Source organism: Musca domestica, unplaced genomic scaffold (genome assembly GCF_030504385.1).
Source record: "Musca domestica strain aabys unplaced genomic scaffold, Musca_domestica.polishedcontigs.V.1.1 34, whole genome shotgun sequence".
Classification (NCBI taxonomy): Eukaryota; Metazoa; Arthropoda; class Insecta; order Diptera; family Muscidae; genus Musca; species Musca domestica.
This window is the reverse complement of record NW_026712313.1, coordinates 8046355-8067183: the sequence shown is the minus strand read 5'-3', so window position 1 is coordinate 8067183 and position 20829 is coordinate 8046355. Positions and strand designations below refer to the sequence as shown.

General features: G+C 35.9%; 1 protein-coding gene across 2 annotated transcripts in view; it reads left to right on the top strand.

Moving 5' to 3' along the window:
- LOC131803855 (transient receptor potential-gamma protein-like) overlaps positions 1-20829 on the top strand; it is a 65849-nt gene that overhangs the window by 36360 nt on the left and 8660 nt on the right. The window contains exons 3-11 of one of the 2 annotated variants that reach the window (XM_059125624.1): positions 8794-9038; positions 9257-9387; positions 15079-15316; positions 15376-15518; positions 15586-15775; positions 15839-16021; positions 16091-16202; positions 20427-20549; positions 20612-20770. In XM_059125624.1, the coding sequence (XP_058981607.1) occupies positions 9275-9387; positions 15079-15316; positions 15376-15518; positions 15586-15775; positions 15839-16021; positions 16091-16202; positions 20427-20549; positions 20612-20770 (1261 nt within the window). In that variant the 5' untranslated portion in view covers positions 8794-9038; positions 9257-9274. Of the gene's footprint in view, positions 1-8793; positions 9039-9256; positions 9388-15078; positions 15317-15375; positions 15519-15585; positions 15776-15838; positions 16022-16090; positions 16203-20426; positions 20550-20611; positions 20771-20829 lie in introns of those variants that run through there. The other variant, XM_059125625.1, reaches the window with a different exon arrangement.

The following is a 20829-nucleotide window of genomic DNA, read 5'->3' as shown; positions in this document are numbered from 1 at the left end:
TAATAAAAATATCGGGATGTTTGAAATTTGAAAAATGGAATATTTTAACACCAGACCTTGGCAAATTGATAAAATTATTGGGATGTGTGAAATTTGAAGACAATCGGGCTGAAACATTACATTTTATAAGGTTTGTAATTATTCGAAATTTTGACCCTTTGTGGAGGAGGTATTTGAAGGAGTGGATTGATGTTGTACATTTTCGCACCTGACCTAGCACTGACGTAAATATTAGGATTTGCAAGGTTGGAACACAATCGGATTATCGTTCCTCTTTCTGTGCAGAAATATATTTTATAAAAATGTCCACCTTTTGTGGTGGAGGTACCAGAAGGAGTGAGTCAGTATATTCCATCTTAACACCAGACGTTGGCTTAAAAAAAATTATGTGACGTGGGTAGATTGAAGACAAACGTACTCTTACATTTTAGACGGGTTAAAATTATTCAAAATGTTGACCCTTTGTGGAGGAGGTATTTGAAGGAGTTGACCGAAATTGTCCATTTTCGCCCCTAACCAAGAACTGGTACAATTATTAGGATTTACTAGGTTGAAGCAAAATTGGATTACGCTTTCCCTTTCTGTGCAGTAAATTGTTTTCTTTGATTATATTTACATTTTGTGTGGGGGGTATCAGAAAGATTGGACCGATTTTGCCCATCTCCGAACATCGGATAATCCCTTCGAGAGTTATCGTGGACACCAGTCAGACAGATGGACGCACGTCGGACATCGCTAGATCGACTCCAAATGTCCTGAAATGGATTTGGTCCAAGGAGACCTAGGGTCTAAAACCGTTATATTGATGACGTTTTGGCCGTATCAAATGATATATACCCTCTCTAGTCATATGCCTGAGGGTATTAAAATTAGGGAAAGTTTTCGATTTTTTGGGAACATTATTTTGATATACAACTATAAGACGTATGATGAAATTTGATAAGGAATATGTATGCTGTGGACGTCATCCTTTAAAAAATGCTTGGTCGTAGAAACACTAAAAGTACGGCTTTAACCCTATAATAAGTTTTTAATGTATATTTATTCCTGGCATTTAGGTAAGACTTAGATTTTCGATGTCATCCAATACATCAATACATTTGTAGAATATGATTTGATTTTCTGTGATTCCGTCTTAAAGGAGTTTTTAAAAATATTTAAAAAAGAACCAATAAGACCCAACCGCTTGAGGGTTAAAATGTTTAACTTAAATAATACTTTATTATTATCTGTAATAATGACGAAGACACTTTAGAACTAAACTGAATGGAATCCAAGCAATCTTAATCCAAACACTTCAAAAAGTGTGGAAGTGGGGGATCTTGCCCCCTTTATGCATTTAAGTTACCTTGCGATGTAAACTTTCTTCGGTCAAAGGTATTTGCCATTTTTTCAAAGCGATTTTTCTAACACCTTTGGCTTTTGATATTTTTGTTTTCAACGAAATCTCTTAAAAAAATTTGGATTTTTTTTCTTGTCATATTCGTAAATAGCTCTAAGCCTATATAAGGCACATGGTAAAATTTTGTTAAGAATATTTCTTCCTTTGACAGACATTCCTTTCATTTCTTGCAGTAAATCAACATCAATATCTCCTCCCCTACCCTAGCATTGACATTTATTGTTGTTTTGCGAAAATTCCTTTGGGTCTATCAACAAATTACCAGTTCGTCATCACAAAAATACCCCCAAGGTGGTCATAAATAAATAAATTAGAACTATTCATTGACAACATTTAGTGACTACTTGACGTATAAATTATTAATTTCTTTATGCAATATGAGTGCGTGCATGATTTCGAGGGAGCTGGGGGATGGGGTAGGGTAGGTCTCCTTAAGAAATATTATTTTCCAAAATGCAAAAGACATTTCACATCCATTAAAAAGTTCCCCTGATAAATCTATACCCCGCCACAACAACAAAATACAACAGCACATATTTTCCTCGAATGCAACGCAATCGGCCCACAACGAATGGCAAGACATACGCCCATCTCCCCACCCCCACCACACCTACCCATAACAGAGCTAACGGAAAATATTTCTATGAATGAGAATTGTTTGCATGGGAGGTGGGTGTGTGTGTGTCTGTATGTGCGTGCCGCAACTGCAAAGGAACGCCATGAAAGGGGTTAATAACGAGAAGAGAAATGGTTGGAGGAAGCAATGAATGCATGAAAAGTGGTATCGTGAGTATTTTTGAAAAATATTGAAAATCTGGGTCAATTGTTGCATTTTTGCATAAATTAAAAACAAAACAAAGAAAAAACGGAACTGGAAAATACTTTTACGTCGAGTATATTTACTAAATAATGAAAGGGTATAGCAATGAGGGGGTGATGAATAATTAAAGTTAAAAAAAATAAATTTGTAATGTAATCTGATTTTCATACAATTTTTTATGCCGCAACCGCGGACGTTGCCAGGTTGGTGAAGAGATGAAAGATACCTCTCATATGGCTAGAAAGGTATATATCATTTGATACGGCCAAAACGTGTCTCATCGAAATAACGGTTTCAGACCCTAGGTCTCTATGGACTAAATCCGTTTCACGACATTTGGAATCGATCTAGCGATGTCCGTCCGTCTGTCTGGTTGGTGCGCAAAATAACTTTCGAAGGGAGTATCCGATTTGATTCAAACTTAGTACAACGTAAAATTATTGTCAAACTAAGATCGAGTTTGGAGATGGACAAAATCGGTGCACTCCTCCTGGTATGTCCCCCAGAAAAGGTCGAAATTTTCAAAGAAAATAATTTAGTGCACAGAAAGAGAAAGGATAATTCGATTTTGCTCCAACTTTGCAAATCCTAATATCGGTCCACTCCATCAAGAAACCCCCCCCCCCAACAAAGGGTCAATATTTTGAATAATTATAACTCTTATAAAATGTGAAGAAAGTGTCCTATTGCCTTCAAATTATACACACCACCATATATTTATTAACCCAAGTTCTGGTGCTAAGATGGAATATATCGGTCCACTCATTCTGGTACCTTCCCCGCAAAGGTTCTAAATTTTGAACATTCATGAAGCTCATAAAACACGAAATTAACATCCGATTCCATTCAGACTTGGAAAATCTCAATATTTCCATCAGCACAAAATCTGTTTTAAAAGTGGTGGAGATCGGACCATTCCTACTGGTACCTTTCCCACTAAGGATTAAAGTTTTGAATAACCAAAACGATCATAAAATCAGAAATAAGCATCCGGTTCTCTTCATATTTCACACATCACAATGATTTGTGTAACCCAAGGTCTAGTGGGAAGATGAAATGTATTGGTCGGCTCTTTCTGGTATCCCCCCCCCACTTAGGGTCAACATTTTGAATATTTATAAAGCTCATAAAACACGAAATTAACATCCGATTCCTTTCAGACTTGGAAAATCTCAATATTTCCCTTAACATAATATCTGTTATACAGATGGTAGAGAACGGACAAGTCCCAGAAACCCGAGATGAATATGGAATTTATGATTCCGCATAAAATTGGATATAAATTTTCGATTTCCTTAAAATTTTGCACATACCAATATTTTTATCTGCATCAGGTGAAGTATGAAAATGGAATACTTCGATCTGTTATATCTGTTACCTCACACTACATTTTCCAAATATTTGCACATATCTCATATAAAGTTGTCGACAAAGTCCAAATCTGGCACGTTGTAATATTTTTATCTGTCTTAGGTCAGATACGAATTGGTCAATATTGGCCAACTGCTTCGGAACCTCCCCCAAAAAGGGTCAACAGTTTGAATAATCTTAACTCAATCAAGGCTGGGGTATAAATCTGTCGACAATACCGACTGATACTATTTTACTTGTTTTACAATGCTTTAATGTTGGAAGCGCCGATATATTCAGGTGACGGCCTAGGGAGATCCCGTCCCTCTACTAAATTGTGAATTTTGTATGTTTTGTCCGATTTCGAAAATTAGAAAATCCAATTTTTTGTCTGTTGGGCCTCCACGAAAATTGTGCCCAAGAGCTCTTCTGGCAACGTCTGTGGTCAAAAGGTACTACAAGCAGAATCTTCACAGTGTCAAAAAATAGATCACCTTTTTTACAAATCCAATCATTCCAATTTGCAACACCCTATTTTTGAATTTTATATTGAATATATTTTCATTGGAAATCCGAAATTGGGTCAAAAAGAACAAAAATACTTAAAAAAAACTATAAGAGGACTATAAAAGGATTGTCATACGGATGGCCTTTTTTCCACAGGTATTATTGCCTCTTATATAACCTCTTCGTATTGATAAGTGCAACACAACTCAGTTTGGATGACAATTGAGATACAATATTTATGAATGTATTGACATTGCTCCTAGGATACTTTATCTTTGAAACAATAAAATCTTATAAATATAAAATTTTGACCTTTAAGTGACCTTCTGTTGACAAGAGGCCATTTAAGAAGTTTTCAGATGCCTTTTTACATTGAAGTCCTTTTCTGGGATCTTAAGCAGATGGAATACCTTTTGAGGGGAATTTCGAAGATGAAATGCATTACATAGACCGTTGATAGGGGACCTCTCTCTGTCTACAGAATAACTGGAAATGCTCTTTTGTCTATAAAAACGTTTAAAGCTTCTCTGTATATAGACGACATTTAAAGTAATTATTTTCTTATTTTTGGAAGCCCTTATATCTGTGAGCACCCATAAAAAGTTTTTCTGCTACTTTTGACCATCAAAAGCTCTATATTTTCGAAAGCATTTTAAAATCTCCTATATTTACGAATAGACGTTTTCAATAGAAAACGTGAAAGATTATTTTGTTTATGTATATCATTTAAAAGGGTCTCTTAATAATTTTCCAATTATATAATGTATTTAAAAGCTTTTGAATTTTAAAAAGCTCTCTTTCCTATAAAAATATCTTCTGTTGTCCAATGTCTGTAGAATACCTTTCAAAGTGCTTCTAGGCCATGAAAAGACCATTACCATCGTTATAAACACTTTTATTTCGAAGACACTAAAAAGCTCTTCTGTCTGTGGAATGCCTTTAAAAGCGAGTATATCCAAATAATAACTTTGAAAAGGTCTTCTCATTATAGATTACCATAAAATAACGTTTTGTTGTTAGAAGACATTAAAAGCTCTTCTGCCTATAAATTAATTTTTAAAGATATTCTGTCAATAAATGGTTTTTATTCTTTTCTGATATTAGGAGACTTCCAAAAATATTTTTAAAAGCTTTTCTATCCTTAGAAAAACTTTGAAAGTCATTTTGTCCACAAGAAACCTTTAAGGGACCTTTTTTCAATAGAACAGCATATACATCTCTATACAAGAGCTTCAGGAATTCTATAGAAACCCTTCTTCTAATCCCTCATGTCTATAAATACCTTGAAAACACTAATTTCTATAGAAAGTCCATAAAAGTCTCTTCGTCAATAGAAAACTATTAACAGCTCATTGTCTATAAAAAACCATTAAAAGCTCCTTGACTATAGAATACCTTTAGAGCTTTTTAGAAGTTCGTCTATCATAAGAACCCTTATAATAGCTCTGTATGTAAAAGACTTTTGAAAATTCTTAGGTCTACATAATAATATTAAAAGCTCCTCTATACATAGAAATCTTTAAAACGTTCTCTGCAATAGATTTTTTAAGGCTCTTCTGTCCATAAAGTTGTTCACTGTCTATAGAGAACCTGTAGTAGGGGATCTGTATATAGGAGACCTTAAAAAGCTATCCTGTCTATAAAATACCTTAAAAAGACCTGCGGAATAAATTTGTCTATAAAATGACTATAAAAGACTTTTCTGCCTTTCATATATTTTATTTTATTAGAAGCACTACAAAAGCTCTTCTTTCATTATACGATTTTAATAAGCTCTTCTGTTTCTGGAACCCTTTAGAGATCCTTCTGCATTCAGAATAACTTCAAAGGCTCTTTTGTCTATAGAATACCGGTAAAAGCTCACATATCTACAGAAAATTTAAGAGATCTTCTACTCTAGGGGAACATCAAACCTTCTCTATTTACAGAATAACTGAAAACGATTTTATGTCTATAAAAACTTTTAAAGCTTCTCTGTGTATAGGAGAGAGGCGAGTCTCTGTTTTACTTTAGAAGACATTTGTACTAATTATTTTTATAGAAATCTTTTAGAGACTCTTTTGTCTGTAGGATACCTTGTAAAGCTCTGTATGGAAGAGATCTATCAACGGAATATAATTAAAAGCTCTTTTGTATTTAGAAGATATTTTAAATCGCTTTTTTCATTAGAACTCTATAAAAGCTCTTCTTTCATTATAAGATTCTTCTATTTCTGGAAACCCTTTAGTAGTCCTTCTGCCTCCAGAATACATTTAGCTCTGTCTTAGAATATCTGTAAAAGTTCACATATCTACTTCATGCCTAAAAGCTTTTCTGGCTTTAGTTTGTCTGTCGTCAGATGGCTTTCAAAAATATGGCAGCCCTCTAGAAATTCTTTCTCTTTTGAAGGGATTTAGTTTCCTTAGTTTATAGTTTTTCTTTCTCTAAAATACCGACGCTCGTTACCGTGTCACTGGTAGCGTAGCCCGACGTCAAGGAAGTGGACGGAAGAAAACAGCAACATCAGCAGAAATTGTTCGAAAATTAAAGAAGAAGAAGATAGAAACCCGCGTCGTAGTGGCCGAAAAATGGCTCATGAGCTGAACATATCCCAATATTCCATTCGATAAATATTGAAAAATGAGCTGGGGGTAAATCCATTTAAATTCTAAAAAGCACAAGAACTTACACCGCAAGGGAAAGGAAATAGACTCAAAAGACCTAAAGAGCTTTGCTTCGCCGAAAGTGGTGAACTGCCGAATTAGGTTTTCTCCGCTCCGATGAGAAAACATTCGTTGTCCAGCATTTTGTAAAGAAACATAATGATCGTTTTTTCTTGCCAAATAGGTCAACTGAAAATGTGCACCTCCGGTTGGGTTGAGGACCGCCATAACAGCCGATGGTCACTCTCCGCTCGAATTAATCGACCATGGTATCAGAATCAATGTCGAATATTATCGCGTAAATATTCTAGAGGGTGTATTAAAGCCTTAGGCACACAAACATTTTGGCCGCAGACCTTGGACATTCCAACAGGACTCAGCACCATCGCACCCAAGAATGGTTACAAAATGAGGTTCCTCGCTTCATTTCCAGCGCACAATGACCAATCCGTTGGACTATTGTGTCTGGAGTATTTTGGAAAGGAAGGTTGGCACTAAAAAATATCAAAGTGTCGATCACCTCAAGCAAGCGCTTCGCCGGGAATGAGCCAAAATACCGCAGAGCAACATTCGGACAGCGTATGACGGTTTCATTGGCCGTTTGAAGGCCATGATTCGTGCCAAACGTGACCAATTCGAACAAATCCAAACTTATACAAACATTTGATGTTATTTCCGCCATTTTCTGCTTTCATTTAATTTTAAAAAAATGTGTAAAAATTATGGCGTTTCACTTTGTTGCAGATTTTTTATCTCACCCTGTACATTTCTGATTATAGTTTGTCTGTCGTTAGATGGCTTTCAAAGGTCTGGCAACCTTTTAGAACCTCTTTCTAATGCGAAGGCCTTTAGTAGTTTAGGAGCTCTTTAGTTTATATATAACTTTGTAAAGCTTTACTTTCTATAAAGAACCATAATACCCTCACTGCCCTATAGAGGACATATGAATTTCTTATACCCTATAAAAATATTTTTTTTAAAGCTAGGCTATCCTTACCATACCTTTAAAATCACTTTCTTTGTTGGACGAGTTTTAAGAGCTCTTCTCTCCTTAGAATACCTGTATAAACTTATCTGTCTATAAAAGACATTTATAATCTCTTCTGTGAGTGGAATATCTTTAGAAGGCATTCTGATCATAAGAGTCCTACAAAAGCTGTCCTGGTTTATAGCATACGTTAAAAAGCTCTTCTGGTCGTAGGAGGTGAGACCATCTTCAAAGCCTATATAACGTATTCTGTCCATAAAAGTTCTTTAATCTGCTATCTATATTGCAAGGATGAAATCCTGTCAAATCAAAATATTTCCAGATATTCTTCTCAATTTGATTGATGTCCCACATCGCTTTGTGTATTCAACGAAACGCAACAATGTCATCTCTGACAAATGAGGATTGCGATGAAAAATTTCGATTTCAATGTCCTCCAAATTGTCTATTATTGTGGAAAATTAAGTGGCTTTTCCAGTGTCCTACCCCCACCCCTCCCTCACAACCTCACTGGCAACCTTGAGCGATGACAAATCAAACAATGCTCTCCATATTTTTGTGTGTGGGGAAAATAAATCATATTTTTCTCCATATATTCGCATATATTTTCATTCTAATCGAATTCGCAGTGAATCAGCATAATTTAATGTAATTTTACGCCATTCAATCAGAAAGTCATCATCATTGCGATGATTATCATTATGATGAGGGGTAGGGGAGATTGTCATCGGCAGCAGCAGCTGCATGCATTCGGATCGTCAACTTCGACAACATAATCAATGTCATCATAATAAAAACAAACCCATACAGTGAAATTCACGCACACACACACATATGTATGTTTCAAATGTGAAATCAGGCATTCATTCCACCATTCACCCATCCATCCATCTTTCGTATATCCTAGTATTATCCTTGGACCATGGATAATTTATTGAAGTGCATTTAAATGCACATCAGAGGGTGAGGGTGTATGTGTGTGTCTGTTTGTGTTTTGGTTTATTCAATTTCCTCTTATCTCCCCACTTATCTAAAATACTAATGTTTCTTTTTTACATCTCTCCCTCTCTCTCTTTCTCTGCAGACGAAGGAAAAAAGCTGCACTTTGTCAGCCCGGCACGCAGGAAGTCAGTGCTGGCACCCATCTTAAATAAAATAAAAAATGGCAATGATGCCAATGGCAACGGCACTGGCAGTGGTGGCGGTGGCAGCAGCATCAGCGGCGGCAGTGGCACTGGAGGCAACGGCTCGGATACCGAAAAGAAATCCAATGCCACCGATAGTACGGGTCACATTAGTGTACAAATAGAACCGGCTAAAAAGGTCAAGGTAAGTTTTGACTGTAGCTCCGCTAGGTCTTTGATTCTTGGCAGGAGTGGATGTATGTGTGTGTGTATGCGTGAATATTGCGAAGCTAGTGCTACTATTACTGGTTGTTTGGCTGGCTGGCTGGCTGACTAGCTGACTGACCTTCATGTCTAAGAAGAGTTCTGTTTTGTTTTGTTTTTGCTGCTCTGTTTTGATTTCGATTTAAATGTTATTTCCAGCGCCACAGCATCCACGGCATGATGGAGGAGGAGAACATCATACGACCTCATCAGGAAATACGCCAATTGACATTGGAGGAAAAGAAATTTCTGTTGGCCGTGGAACGAGGTGATATGGCTGGCACCAGAAGGTCAGTGAGTAAAATAATTTTTAGAGAAGGAAACAAAAATATATAAAAACCTTTAAAGCTTTTTAAGATACAGATCACCTAGGAGCAGGTTCTCTATAGACAGTGAACAACTTTATAGACAGAAGAGCCTTAAAATATCTATAGTTTATAGACAGTTTGTTAAAGCCTTTTATTCTCTAAAATGCCATAATACGCTCACTTGCCTATAGAGGACATACACATTTCTTATACCCTATAAAAACCTATTTTAAAGGTAGTCTATCCTTAGAATACCTTTAAAATCACTTTCTTTGTTGGACGAATTTTAAAATATCTTCTCTCCTTGGAGTACCTGTATAAACGCATCTGTCTATAAAAGACATTTATAATCTCTTCTGTGTTTAGAAGATCATTAGAAAGCATTCTAATCATAAGAGCCCTATAAAAGCTGTCCTGGTTTATAGCATACCTTAAAAAACTCCTCTTGTCATAGGAGGTGTAGATGATCTGGGGAAGGTCCTTTGACTATTGAAGGCCATATTCAAGGCCTATATAACGTATTCTGTCTGTAAAAGTTCTTTAATCTGCTATCGATGCTGCAAGGGTGAAGTCCTGTCTTTTGAGACTTTTTTGGAAAATATATACAAGACCATTTTAGAGTACTGGATAAAAGGTAGGGCGGGTAATTCTTTGGAAGAAATCTGGTATGTCTTTAAAAAACAATTGTGAGAATTCGTAGAATTGTCTTAAAATTTATTCTGTAAACAAAGATGGTTTTCAGGATATATACATAAAGGATATTTGGCGATTTTCGAAAAACAGTCCTGGAACTTGAGTCCTTCTATAAATACAAGATCAAAAAATCGTTCTTAAATAGAAGGAATTGAAACCCCTATCGATCAAAGACTGTAGATTTTTCTTTCGACAAACACGGAATTTCTTTGGAGGTCTTTTATTATTGGATAATCTTGAGATTCTTTCTAGACAGTAAATTGAGGTAAATTATAGAGACAGAAAGGTCATCTAAGCTCTTCCACATATAGATAGGGATGTCTTCTGTGGATACTAATGTCTGGAACTTTCGTCTAAACATTGCATGTCTTTAGATCCTTCATAGGTAGGCATCTTAAATTTATCAAATCCTTTGAATGTACTACAAAAGGCAGTAGGCTCTTTTGAGGAATATTGAAGGATTTTTTAGAACATTTGCATTTGAGGAATACTGGGAGGACTTTTATGGCTATAAAAGAAGATTTTTATGGGTAGAAGTTCGCTGGGAGATAGCACGAAGTAATTCACTATGTATAGAATACCCAGTGAAGAGATTCAAATGATAAATATATGAAATAGTAAACCTCTGAAGGTATTACAATGAAAGAAACATAATTGAAGGTTTCATAAGGGTTTCGTTTTTAAGATGGTCTTATTTCATAAATTTTACATCTGTAGATATGGGAGCTCTGGCAGATGTCTGTATCTAAAAGACTGAAACATCTGGGAATATTATATAAATTTCTTAAATGATAACAGGTAAAAAAAGGTGTAAGTTCGGCCGGGCCGAACATTGAAAAATCCCCACCATTTGGAATGAATTTGGCAATTTTCAAAAAAAAAAAAAAAATAAATAAAATAAAATCCGTTAAAAATTCTGTAAAAATCATAAAAATATCGAATGTAGCCATTATAGTATTAGGGTCTATACGACGACGTGGACCTGTATAGCCAACTTTTGTCATAAGCCATTATAATATTCAAATGCGAAACTTAAAAATAAAATCGGTGAATAATGTCGCTAAAATCATCAAAATACTGAATATCGAGAGGTACCGTTACATGGGTGCTATACGAAAATGTGGACCTGCAGAGACAATTTTCTGTTTTAGTCTGCAGTTTCCATTACGAATCTCAAATACCAAATTTAAAACAATTCCGATTAATGTCGCTAAAATCATCAAAATACCAAATATCGGGAGGTACCATTATATGGGGGTTATACCAAAACGTGGACCTACATGACCCATTTTCAATACCAAAAATCCTGCAGCCATAATATATATTTGAGTAAAATTTTATCAACCTAATTTATTTCGTTCGGAAGTTAGAGTGATTTCCACAGAAGGATCAACGGATTGTTGATAAATCGCATTTTATGCTTATCAAGAATATACAGGGTGAGATAAAAAAAAAACAAACTGCAACAAAGTCAAACGCCATAATTTTTAATTTTTTTTTAAATTTTTTTGAATGAAAGCAAAAAATGTCGGAATAGCATCAAACTTTAGAATAAGTTCAGATTTGTTCGAATTGGCCAACTTTAGCACGAATTATGGCCTTCAAACGGCCAATGAAACCATCACACGCTGCCCGAATGTTGCTCTGCGGTATTTTGGCCCATTCCCGGAGAAGCGCTTGCTTGAGGTGATCGACACTTTTGTATTTTTTAGTGCCAACCTTGCTTTTGAAAATACTCCAGACAAAATAGTCCAATGGATTGGTATCCGGATATTTTGGTGGCCATTGTGCGCTGGAAATGAAGCGAGGAACCTCATTTTGTAACCATTCTTGGGTGGTGCGTTCTGAGTGCGATGGTTCTGAGTCCTGTTGGAAGGTCTGCGTCCAAAATGTTTGCGTGACCAAGGCTTTAATACACCTTCCAGAATATTTTCGCGATAATATTCAGCATTTATTCTGATGCCATGGTCGATTAATACGAGCGAAGAGAGACCATCGGCTGTTAGGCGGTCCACACCGTCACCATGGCCGGAGCTTGAGTTATGGTGGCCAACCGAAGGTGCACATTTTCAGCTGATCTCTTTGGCAAGTAAACACGATCATTTTGTTTGTTTACAAACTGCTGGACAACGAATGTTTTCTCATCGGAGACGGAGGAAAGCAAATTCGGCAGTTCACCACTTTCGGACAAGCGAAGCAACTCTATAGCTCTTTTGAGTTTATTTTCTTTCAGTTGCGGTGTAAGTTCTTGCACTTTTTGGAATTTCAATGGTTTTACCCCGAGCTCATTTTTCAATATTTGCCGAATGGAATATTGGGATATGTTGTTGTTAAATGCTGGAGTGCTCTTACGATAGCCACTTGTGGCTTTCCAGCCAAATATAAAGAAATCGCTTTTTTCTGGAAAATTCTCACCAAAGTGCTTTTGTACGCTTGTACAAAAAGAAACATTTTTCTGGGTAGAAGGTTGCTGGGAGAAAGCTCGCAGTAAAAGGCCCCGTGGAGGAACACAAAAGAAAACAAGTTAAAAATGATCAGTCGGTTTTGTCGACAGATGTCTACCCTCAGCCTCATGTTCGATTATTTTAATATATTTTGACTTTGACTGTTATAATTATTCAAATTCAAACTTCTATGTTATAGGTTTCGAAGGAATGGGCCAATATTGCTCATTTCGTATCGGACCTAAATAAATATGATATAAATATTGCGACATGCCAGGTTTAATCTATATATCGGCTACTTTTTACACTTTATATGAGATATGTGATAATTTTTAGAAAATGTTAAAATGTACCTACCACCTATGGCAGAAAATTTTCTGTACAAGTTCACACCTCCGTATAGCCCCCATATGTTAGCCACCTTTTTTCAACAGAATTATCTTAAACTTGTATTTTCAGTTCGTAATAGGCAATACCTTCTTTGGCAGATAATTGTTTGTAGAGGTTAACGGTTTAGTATAGGCTAAATATAACTGTACGGAATTTTGATGGTTCGCGTCATACTTTTCACCGGAATTGTTTAAAATTTGGTATTTTGTAATGGTTACTATCTCCTAGCAGTGAAAATTGCCTATACAGGTCCGCATTTTGTATATATTACGTATTACTCTACTTCCCTAAATTCGGTATTATGACGATTTTGGACACACTTTTCAACAGGATTATTTAAAATTCGGAATTTTGAGTGCGAAGTTGGGACTGTTTCCTATGACAGAAAATTCGCCATACAAATTCACTTCTTCGTGTAGCCCCCACATAACGGCGCATCCCAAAATTAGGTATTTTAATGATATCAGCTATATTTTTCATCAGAATTCTATTAGCTTGGTGTTTCGAGTTCGCAATAGGTACCTCCTTCTCTGGCAGAAAATTGGATGCAAAGGTCCACGTTCCCGTATATTCCCATATAACCGTAACACCTGATATTCGGAATTTTTAAAATTATAGCGACATTTTTCAACGGAAATTTTTTTACAGTTAGTAAGTTCCGTCGAAATGGTGGAGGGTATTAACCTTTCGGTCCGGACGAACTAAGCCACTTTATTACTTGTTTATAGGTATAAGGCCACTTGAAGCCTCAAACAGCTCTCCAGAAAGCTTGAGATTTTAGTAGCTTTTTCAAGAAAGAGGATAGTTTAAGATTATTCTATGAGGAGAATATATCTAGAAACTATTATACAATTAGGTAGTCTTCAATTAAAATTAAGTTCTCCATATACAGAAAAATTTTGAGAAGCTTTCTAAATGCTGGAATTTAGAACCGGAAAGGGTCGTTTGGGTGTTTTATAAATTTTAAACAATATTTTATACTCAGTACACTTTCTAGAGGCCTTTACTGAAGAGAATTGAAAATCTCCTATGAATAATACACTTTTAAAAGAATCTATTGAGATATCTTCCAAATATGGAAGAGAGGGCTTTAATGAAACGCTACCCTAAAGGACCTTTGAAAATAGTGTCCTTTGAAGGTCTGCTATAAATAGGAAACCATTTTGTAAACAAAAGACCTCTCAAAAAGCTCTAAAGGAGTCACCTAAGAGAAAACAATTAAAAGAATATAATCCCATCAAGAGGTCATCTATAAAAGATAAACCATTGGGCGCTGTTCGCAAATCTTTCATGAATTGCAGTGTTCTGAGTGCCCTCATTGCACGACTTCTGGTGAGGTATATTTTGGGTAGACTCCCCTTACGAATCCTCTTCTGGTAGATAAGATATCTTGTAGATAAGACTCGAGACACTTCAACAAACTCGAGAGTCAGGCCTTTAGAACATTATCTATAGACGTTTTCTAGAACATTCTGCTGCAGGCCTAAAAATATTAGAGATCTTAATTCTGATGTTCCACAGTTATAACATATTTACCAGTTTTTAGTCAGATTTATTCTATAATAGAAATTCAGGCAAAAAAGCATTCTCAAATATGGGTTCATAGGGTCTTCTATAGAAGAAATCTACTGATTCTGTAGCAAAGGCTTTTTTTGTGAAACTAAAGTTAGAATTCTGTACTTTAAAGAAGGTACTAAGAATAAAGTTTTTGCAGCTAACAATGCCAAAATTTTACATATGGATTACTATTAGTGCACATGCTGGATACAAACTGGGTCTTTGAAATTTCGTACTAAATGGTACTAAACACTGAGTTTTGGAGCAATGTCCTTTTGAAGCTAAAATCTTAAAACCTCGCATGTAGTAGGTCGATATTAAGGCAAGACACGATATGAAGTGGAGTTTTTGGCAATTAGTACCAAAAAAGTACTAAATATTGTACTGTTAGAGCTAGAGATATAAAGACAATACAGATATAAAGTGGAGTTTTGGAAATTAATACCAAAAAGGTACATAATATTGTACTGTTAGAGATAGATTTTAAAAAATTGTTTATGCATTTTTATCTAACGAAAGATAACTGTTTTCCGAATTTCTATGTAAAATACGTAATTTATATTAAATTTTTTTTTAATTTTACCCCTAGGATGCTACAAAAGGCCCAAGACACCGATTACATCAATATCAATTGTGTGGATCCACTGGGGCGGACAGCACTGCTGATGGCCATTGATAATGAAAATTTGGAAATGGTGGAGTTGCTGATAAGCTATAATGTCGATACTAAAGATGCTTTATTACATTCCATATCTGAAGAGTTTGTGGAGGCGGTGGAGGTGTTGCTGGATCATGAGCATGTTACTTTTACAATAGAGGGGAATCATGTAGGTTTGAAAATCGATTACAAAAAGAAAATCAAATACATTAAAGGATTTTATTGCAGAGCTGGGAATCTTCTCCGGAGGAAACGTCGACCTTTACACCCGACATAACACCTCTAATACTGGCGGCACATCGTGATAACTATGAAATAATAAAAATTCTCTTAGATCGCGGTGCGGTGCTGCCCATGCCTCATGATGTGCGGTAAATTTTCAAATATAAAACATTTAATTTAAGCTATTTTAAAAAATATATGTATTTCCCCTCCCAGCTGCGGCTGTGATGAATGTGTTCAATCGCGGCAAGAGGACTCATTGCGGCATTCGCGTTCCCGCATCAATGCCTATCGTGCTCTGGCCAGCCCTAGTTTAATTGCCTTGTCCTCGAAGGATCCTATTTTAACTGCATTTGAGCTGTCGTGGGAGCTGAGACGTTTGAGTTTTTTAGAACATGAATTTAAGGTATGGGTTGTACTCTACCATTTATTGAAATTAAATGTGTATATTTCTTTTCCCTCCCCTCAGAATGAATACCAGGAATTGCGCAAACAATGCCAGGATTTTGCCACCGCTTTATTAGATCACACCCGCACCTCTCATGAATTGGAAATTTTACTAAATCACGATCCTACCGGTCCAGTTTATGAGCATGGCGAGCGTATGCATTTAAATCGTTTAAAATTAGCCATAAAATTAAGACAAAAGAAGGTACTTAAACCTCGGAAATAATTTTGAATTTCTCAACATTTTTTTATTTTATTCCTTAATTGGTTCTAGTTTGTTGCCCATTCGAATGTCCAACAACTGCTGGCGAGCATTTGGTATGAAGGCCTACCAGGATTTCGCCGCAAAAATATGGCTTTACAAGCTTTAGATATTATAAGAATAGGTGAGTATTTAAAGTTTACTTCCTCATAACCATCAGCTAAAACTTTCATAACCAGCAGGTAAAAATTTGAGGATATAGCCATCAATAGCAATATTAAAGACTTTTGACAGTATATGATACCCTACACCACTATGCGTATTTAGTAGAGCTCCCAGAACAAAAAAGGTTATATTGGGAATTTATGTGAATGCGTATCATGACTATTCACAATTTGGGAAATATATGCAACTCTAAATCAATAATGACTATTACCTCGATAAGAATTATATTAAAAAATATTTATTGAAGCAATAGATATTCCGGACCGAGTTTCACAAAATGTAAAAATTCGGTTGAATATGGCAAAATCTATCCAATTTGTGTGGACAATAACCGTAAAATCGGATGAAGATGTATATCGAAGATATAAAAAAAATCTGAACCGATCTTGATAAAATTTACCAGAGTATTAAAGTAAGTATTTAAAGTATTAAAGCTGTATCTGATGTCCGGTATCAAATATCATTGTTGTGGAGTGCATATTACGCATGTGAGGGACTTAAAAATTGTATGTACTTGCTTCTGGACTGAATTCCGCCGAAAGTGCCAGAATTCAGTCCTTTTGAGCTGATATTAGTCATTTGGTACACAGTAAACCTGTAATTGGATAAAGTTATGTATGGGGGCTATATCCAAATCTGAACCGAGTTTTACAAATTTTCTGAGCTGTATCTGATACCAAAGATCATTGTTGTGGAGTGCACATAGCGTATGTGAGGGACTTAAAACCCCAAATCAGATGAAACATATATATGGGAGCCATAGCTAAATCCGAACCGATTTTCAACAAATTTGATTCAGATAATTTGAACTGATATTGGCCAGTTTGTGCAGAAATAAACCTGATATCGTTTGAAGATATATATGGAAGATCCTCCAAATAAATATGGATCTATCTCGCTCCTTCTCCATGTTACAAACAAATGCTCAAAGACATACATGCTCAATACATGACACAAATGCTCAAAGCCTTAGCAAAATGTTGTGTGATATAAAAACATGTACTAACTTCTAATTGGAAAAATTCGAAAAGAGCGCTCGCAAGTATTGCTGGTTGGAAAATAATGGTGCAATAAGAGTTTACTCTAAGCGTTAAATTGAGTGGAAAAATAAGTAAAAAGCAGTAAGTTCGGCCGGGCCGAATTTAAAATAATTAATATTAGAAGGTGCCGATACATGGGTGGATATACGATATTGTGGACCTATATAGACAAATCTATTTCTGGCCCCTTGTGTAGAATTCCGTTCAAAAATGTGGCTAAAATCATCAAAATACCGAATATCGGGTGGGTACCGTTATATGGGGGCTATGTGATATCGTGGACCTATATAGATAATTATCTTTCAAAGGATAAAGTACTCACAAGGAACTCCGTGTGTGGATTTTCAGATAATTTCATATGGCTAAAATCATCAAAATCCCGAATATCGGGGGTACCGTTATATGGGGGTATACGATATTGTGGACCTATATAGACAAAGGGGCAAAGTGCTCACAAAATTCCGTTGAAAAATGTGGCTAAAATCATCAAAATATCGAATATCGGGGGATACCGTTATATGGGGGCTATACGATATCGTAAGCCTGTATAGATAATTATCTTCCAGATAAAGTACTCACAGTGAACGCTTGTGTTGAATTTCAGACAATTCCATTGAAAAATGTGGCTGAAATCATCAAAATACTGAATATCGGGGTGTATCGTTATTTGGAGGATATACAATATCGTGGACCCATATAGCCCATCTTCGAACTTGACCTGCCTGCAGACAAAAGAGAGATCTGTGCAAAATTTTAGCTTCCTATCTCAATTCGTTTTGACTGTAACGTGATTACAACAAACGTACAGACGGACGGACATGGCTAAATCGTCTTAGAATTTTACGCTGATCAAGAATACATATACTTTGTTGGGTCTAGAATGATTATTTCGATGAGTATGGTGGAGGGTATAACAAGTTAAAGATTATCAATCGGTACAGATGTATACCCTCACCCAATATTCGATTATTTAAATATATTTTGACTTCTGTTATGATTATAGAAATGGTTGACCCTCTATGGAGTAGGTTCCGAAGGAATGGCCCAATACTGTCAATTTCGTATCGGACCTAAATAAATATGATACAAATATTGCGACGTGCAAAGTTTAGACCACATTGCCCACCTCCTTCACTTTATATGAGCTATGTGATAATATTTAGATCTTGTGTTAGTAGAAATAATGGGATGTGTGAAGTATGAAGAGAACCGGTTGCTTATTTCGGATTTTATGATCGTTTTGGTTATTAAAAATTTTGACCCTTTGTGGGGGAGGTACCAGAAGAAATGGTCGGATCTCTACCACCTTTATAAAAGACTTTGTGTTGATAGAAATGTTGAGATATGCTAAGTTTGAATGGCATTGGACGTTCATTTCACGTTTTAAGAGCTTCGTGGGTATTGAAAATTTTGACCTTCTGTGGAGGAGGTGCCTGATGGCGTGGACCCATCCCATCTTCTCATCAGATCTTCTTCTAATGGGATGTGTGAAATATGAAAAAAACCGGATGCTTAATTTAGATTTTATGATCGCTTTGGTTATATAAAACTTTGACTCTTTGTGGGGTAGGTACCAGAAGGAATGTTCCGATCTCAACCATCTTTATAACAGATATTTTGTTGATGGAAATACTGGGAGCTGGTAAGTCTGAATGGAATCGAATGTTAATTTCGTGTTTTATGAGCTCCTTGGATATTCAAAATTTTGACCTATTGTGCGATAGGTAACGGAATTCGTGGACCGATACATTCCATCTTCACACCAGACCATGCTTCACACCAGATATTGCGATGTGTGTAATTTGAAGACAATAGGATTCTTACATCACATTTTTTAAAAATTTTAATTATTCAAAATTTTGACTCCTTGTGGGGGGTCTACTTGATGGATATTGTCCATTTTCGCAGCTGACCTAACACTGATGCAAATATTAGGAGTTGGAACAAAATAGGATTATCCTTTATTTTCTTTTGTGGGGAATGTACTAGAACGAGTGGATCGATATTGTCCATCTCCGCACTAGATATAAGTTTGATAATAATATTACGACGTACCAAGTTTAGAGCAAATCGGATAGTCCCTTCCACAGTTATGATACGTACCAGCCATTATCTAAATGGACTCCAAATGTCCTAATACGGATTTGGTCCAATAGAACCTAGGGTCTAAAATTGTTATTATGATGAGAACCGTTTTGGTCCTTCCAAATAATATATATCCTCTATAGTCATATGGCTGAGGATATAATAAATAGAGACTTTCACATCTCAATATTTCCACCAACACAAGGTCTGGTATGAATAAAGGATAGCATAGACCACTTCTTCTGGTACCTCCGCCACAATGGGTCAAAGTTTTGAATAACCATGAAACTCATAAAACATGAAATGGGCATCCGATTCCTTTCAAATTCGGCATTTCCCAATATTTTTACAAACACGAGATCTGCTATGGAGAACGGATAGACGGGACCACTACTTCCTCCACCACTACTGACCTCCCCCTCAATGGGTCAAGATTTTCCTTTCAAATTCGGCTTGTTCCAATGTGTCTTCCAACACAAGATCAGGTGTTAAGATGGAATGGATCGGGCCACTCTTTCCGGTACCTCACCCTCACACAATGGATCTAAATTTTAAATAACCAAAAACGACTATAAAATGCGAAATAACCTGGTACACCTAAAATGTCATACGTCCCAATAATTCTATTAGGAAGATGATATATATCAACCCACCCCTTTTGAAATCTCCCCCGCAAACTTGCGAAACAATAGAGCGTAAACTTGTCATGTCAAAATATTTTTCTAATGCAAAATATGCAAATTTAAGACTATCGACTGGTGCGCCTGATAATTTTAAAATTATTTCTTTTTGGGATCGTAGTCCATAGGATGAGAAATGGTACCAGAAACAAAAACACTACATGCCATTTAAAGCTGTTATATCTCAAGAGGAGAGAGAGTAATTATAAACCCTTAAAACTTCCAAGAATTCTTATATGGATAGGAGAAACCTTAGACTTTCTAAAGTCCGAAGAGAATGTAAAACATACGTCTTCAAGCAGTCATCTATAAATAAGAACTATTGTAGAGGTCATCTATAGCCATTTATTACATTTTAATATTTTTCCTCTTTCACAGGTATGATGTTTCCCATATTCTCATTGGCCTATATATTGGCGCCCTATTCCAGTGTTGGACAAACAATGCGTAAACCTTTTATAAAATTTATCTGTCACAGTGCCTCATATTTTACATTTTTATGTGAGTGATTTAAAAATCGAAAACATTTTCAATTTTCCTCAATAAAACCTGGTATTTCACAGTTTTATTAATGTTGGCTTCGCAGCGTATTGAAACATTTATTGGAGGTTGGTTTTGGTCAGACAGCAAAAACAATATGGTCCATCAAGTGGAAGAGTTGCCCACCAAGAGGGGTGCCAAGCCCACCTTTATTGAGTGGTTGATATTGGCCTGGGTTAGTGGTGAGTCGGAGATTTTGAAATTGTGTCTCAAATATTATAACTCCATTTAATTTCCTATA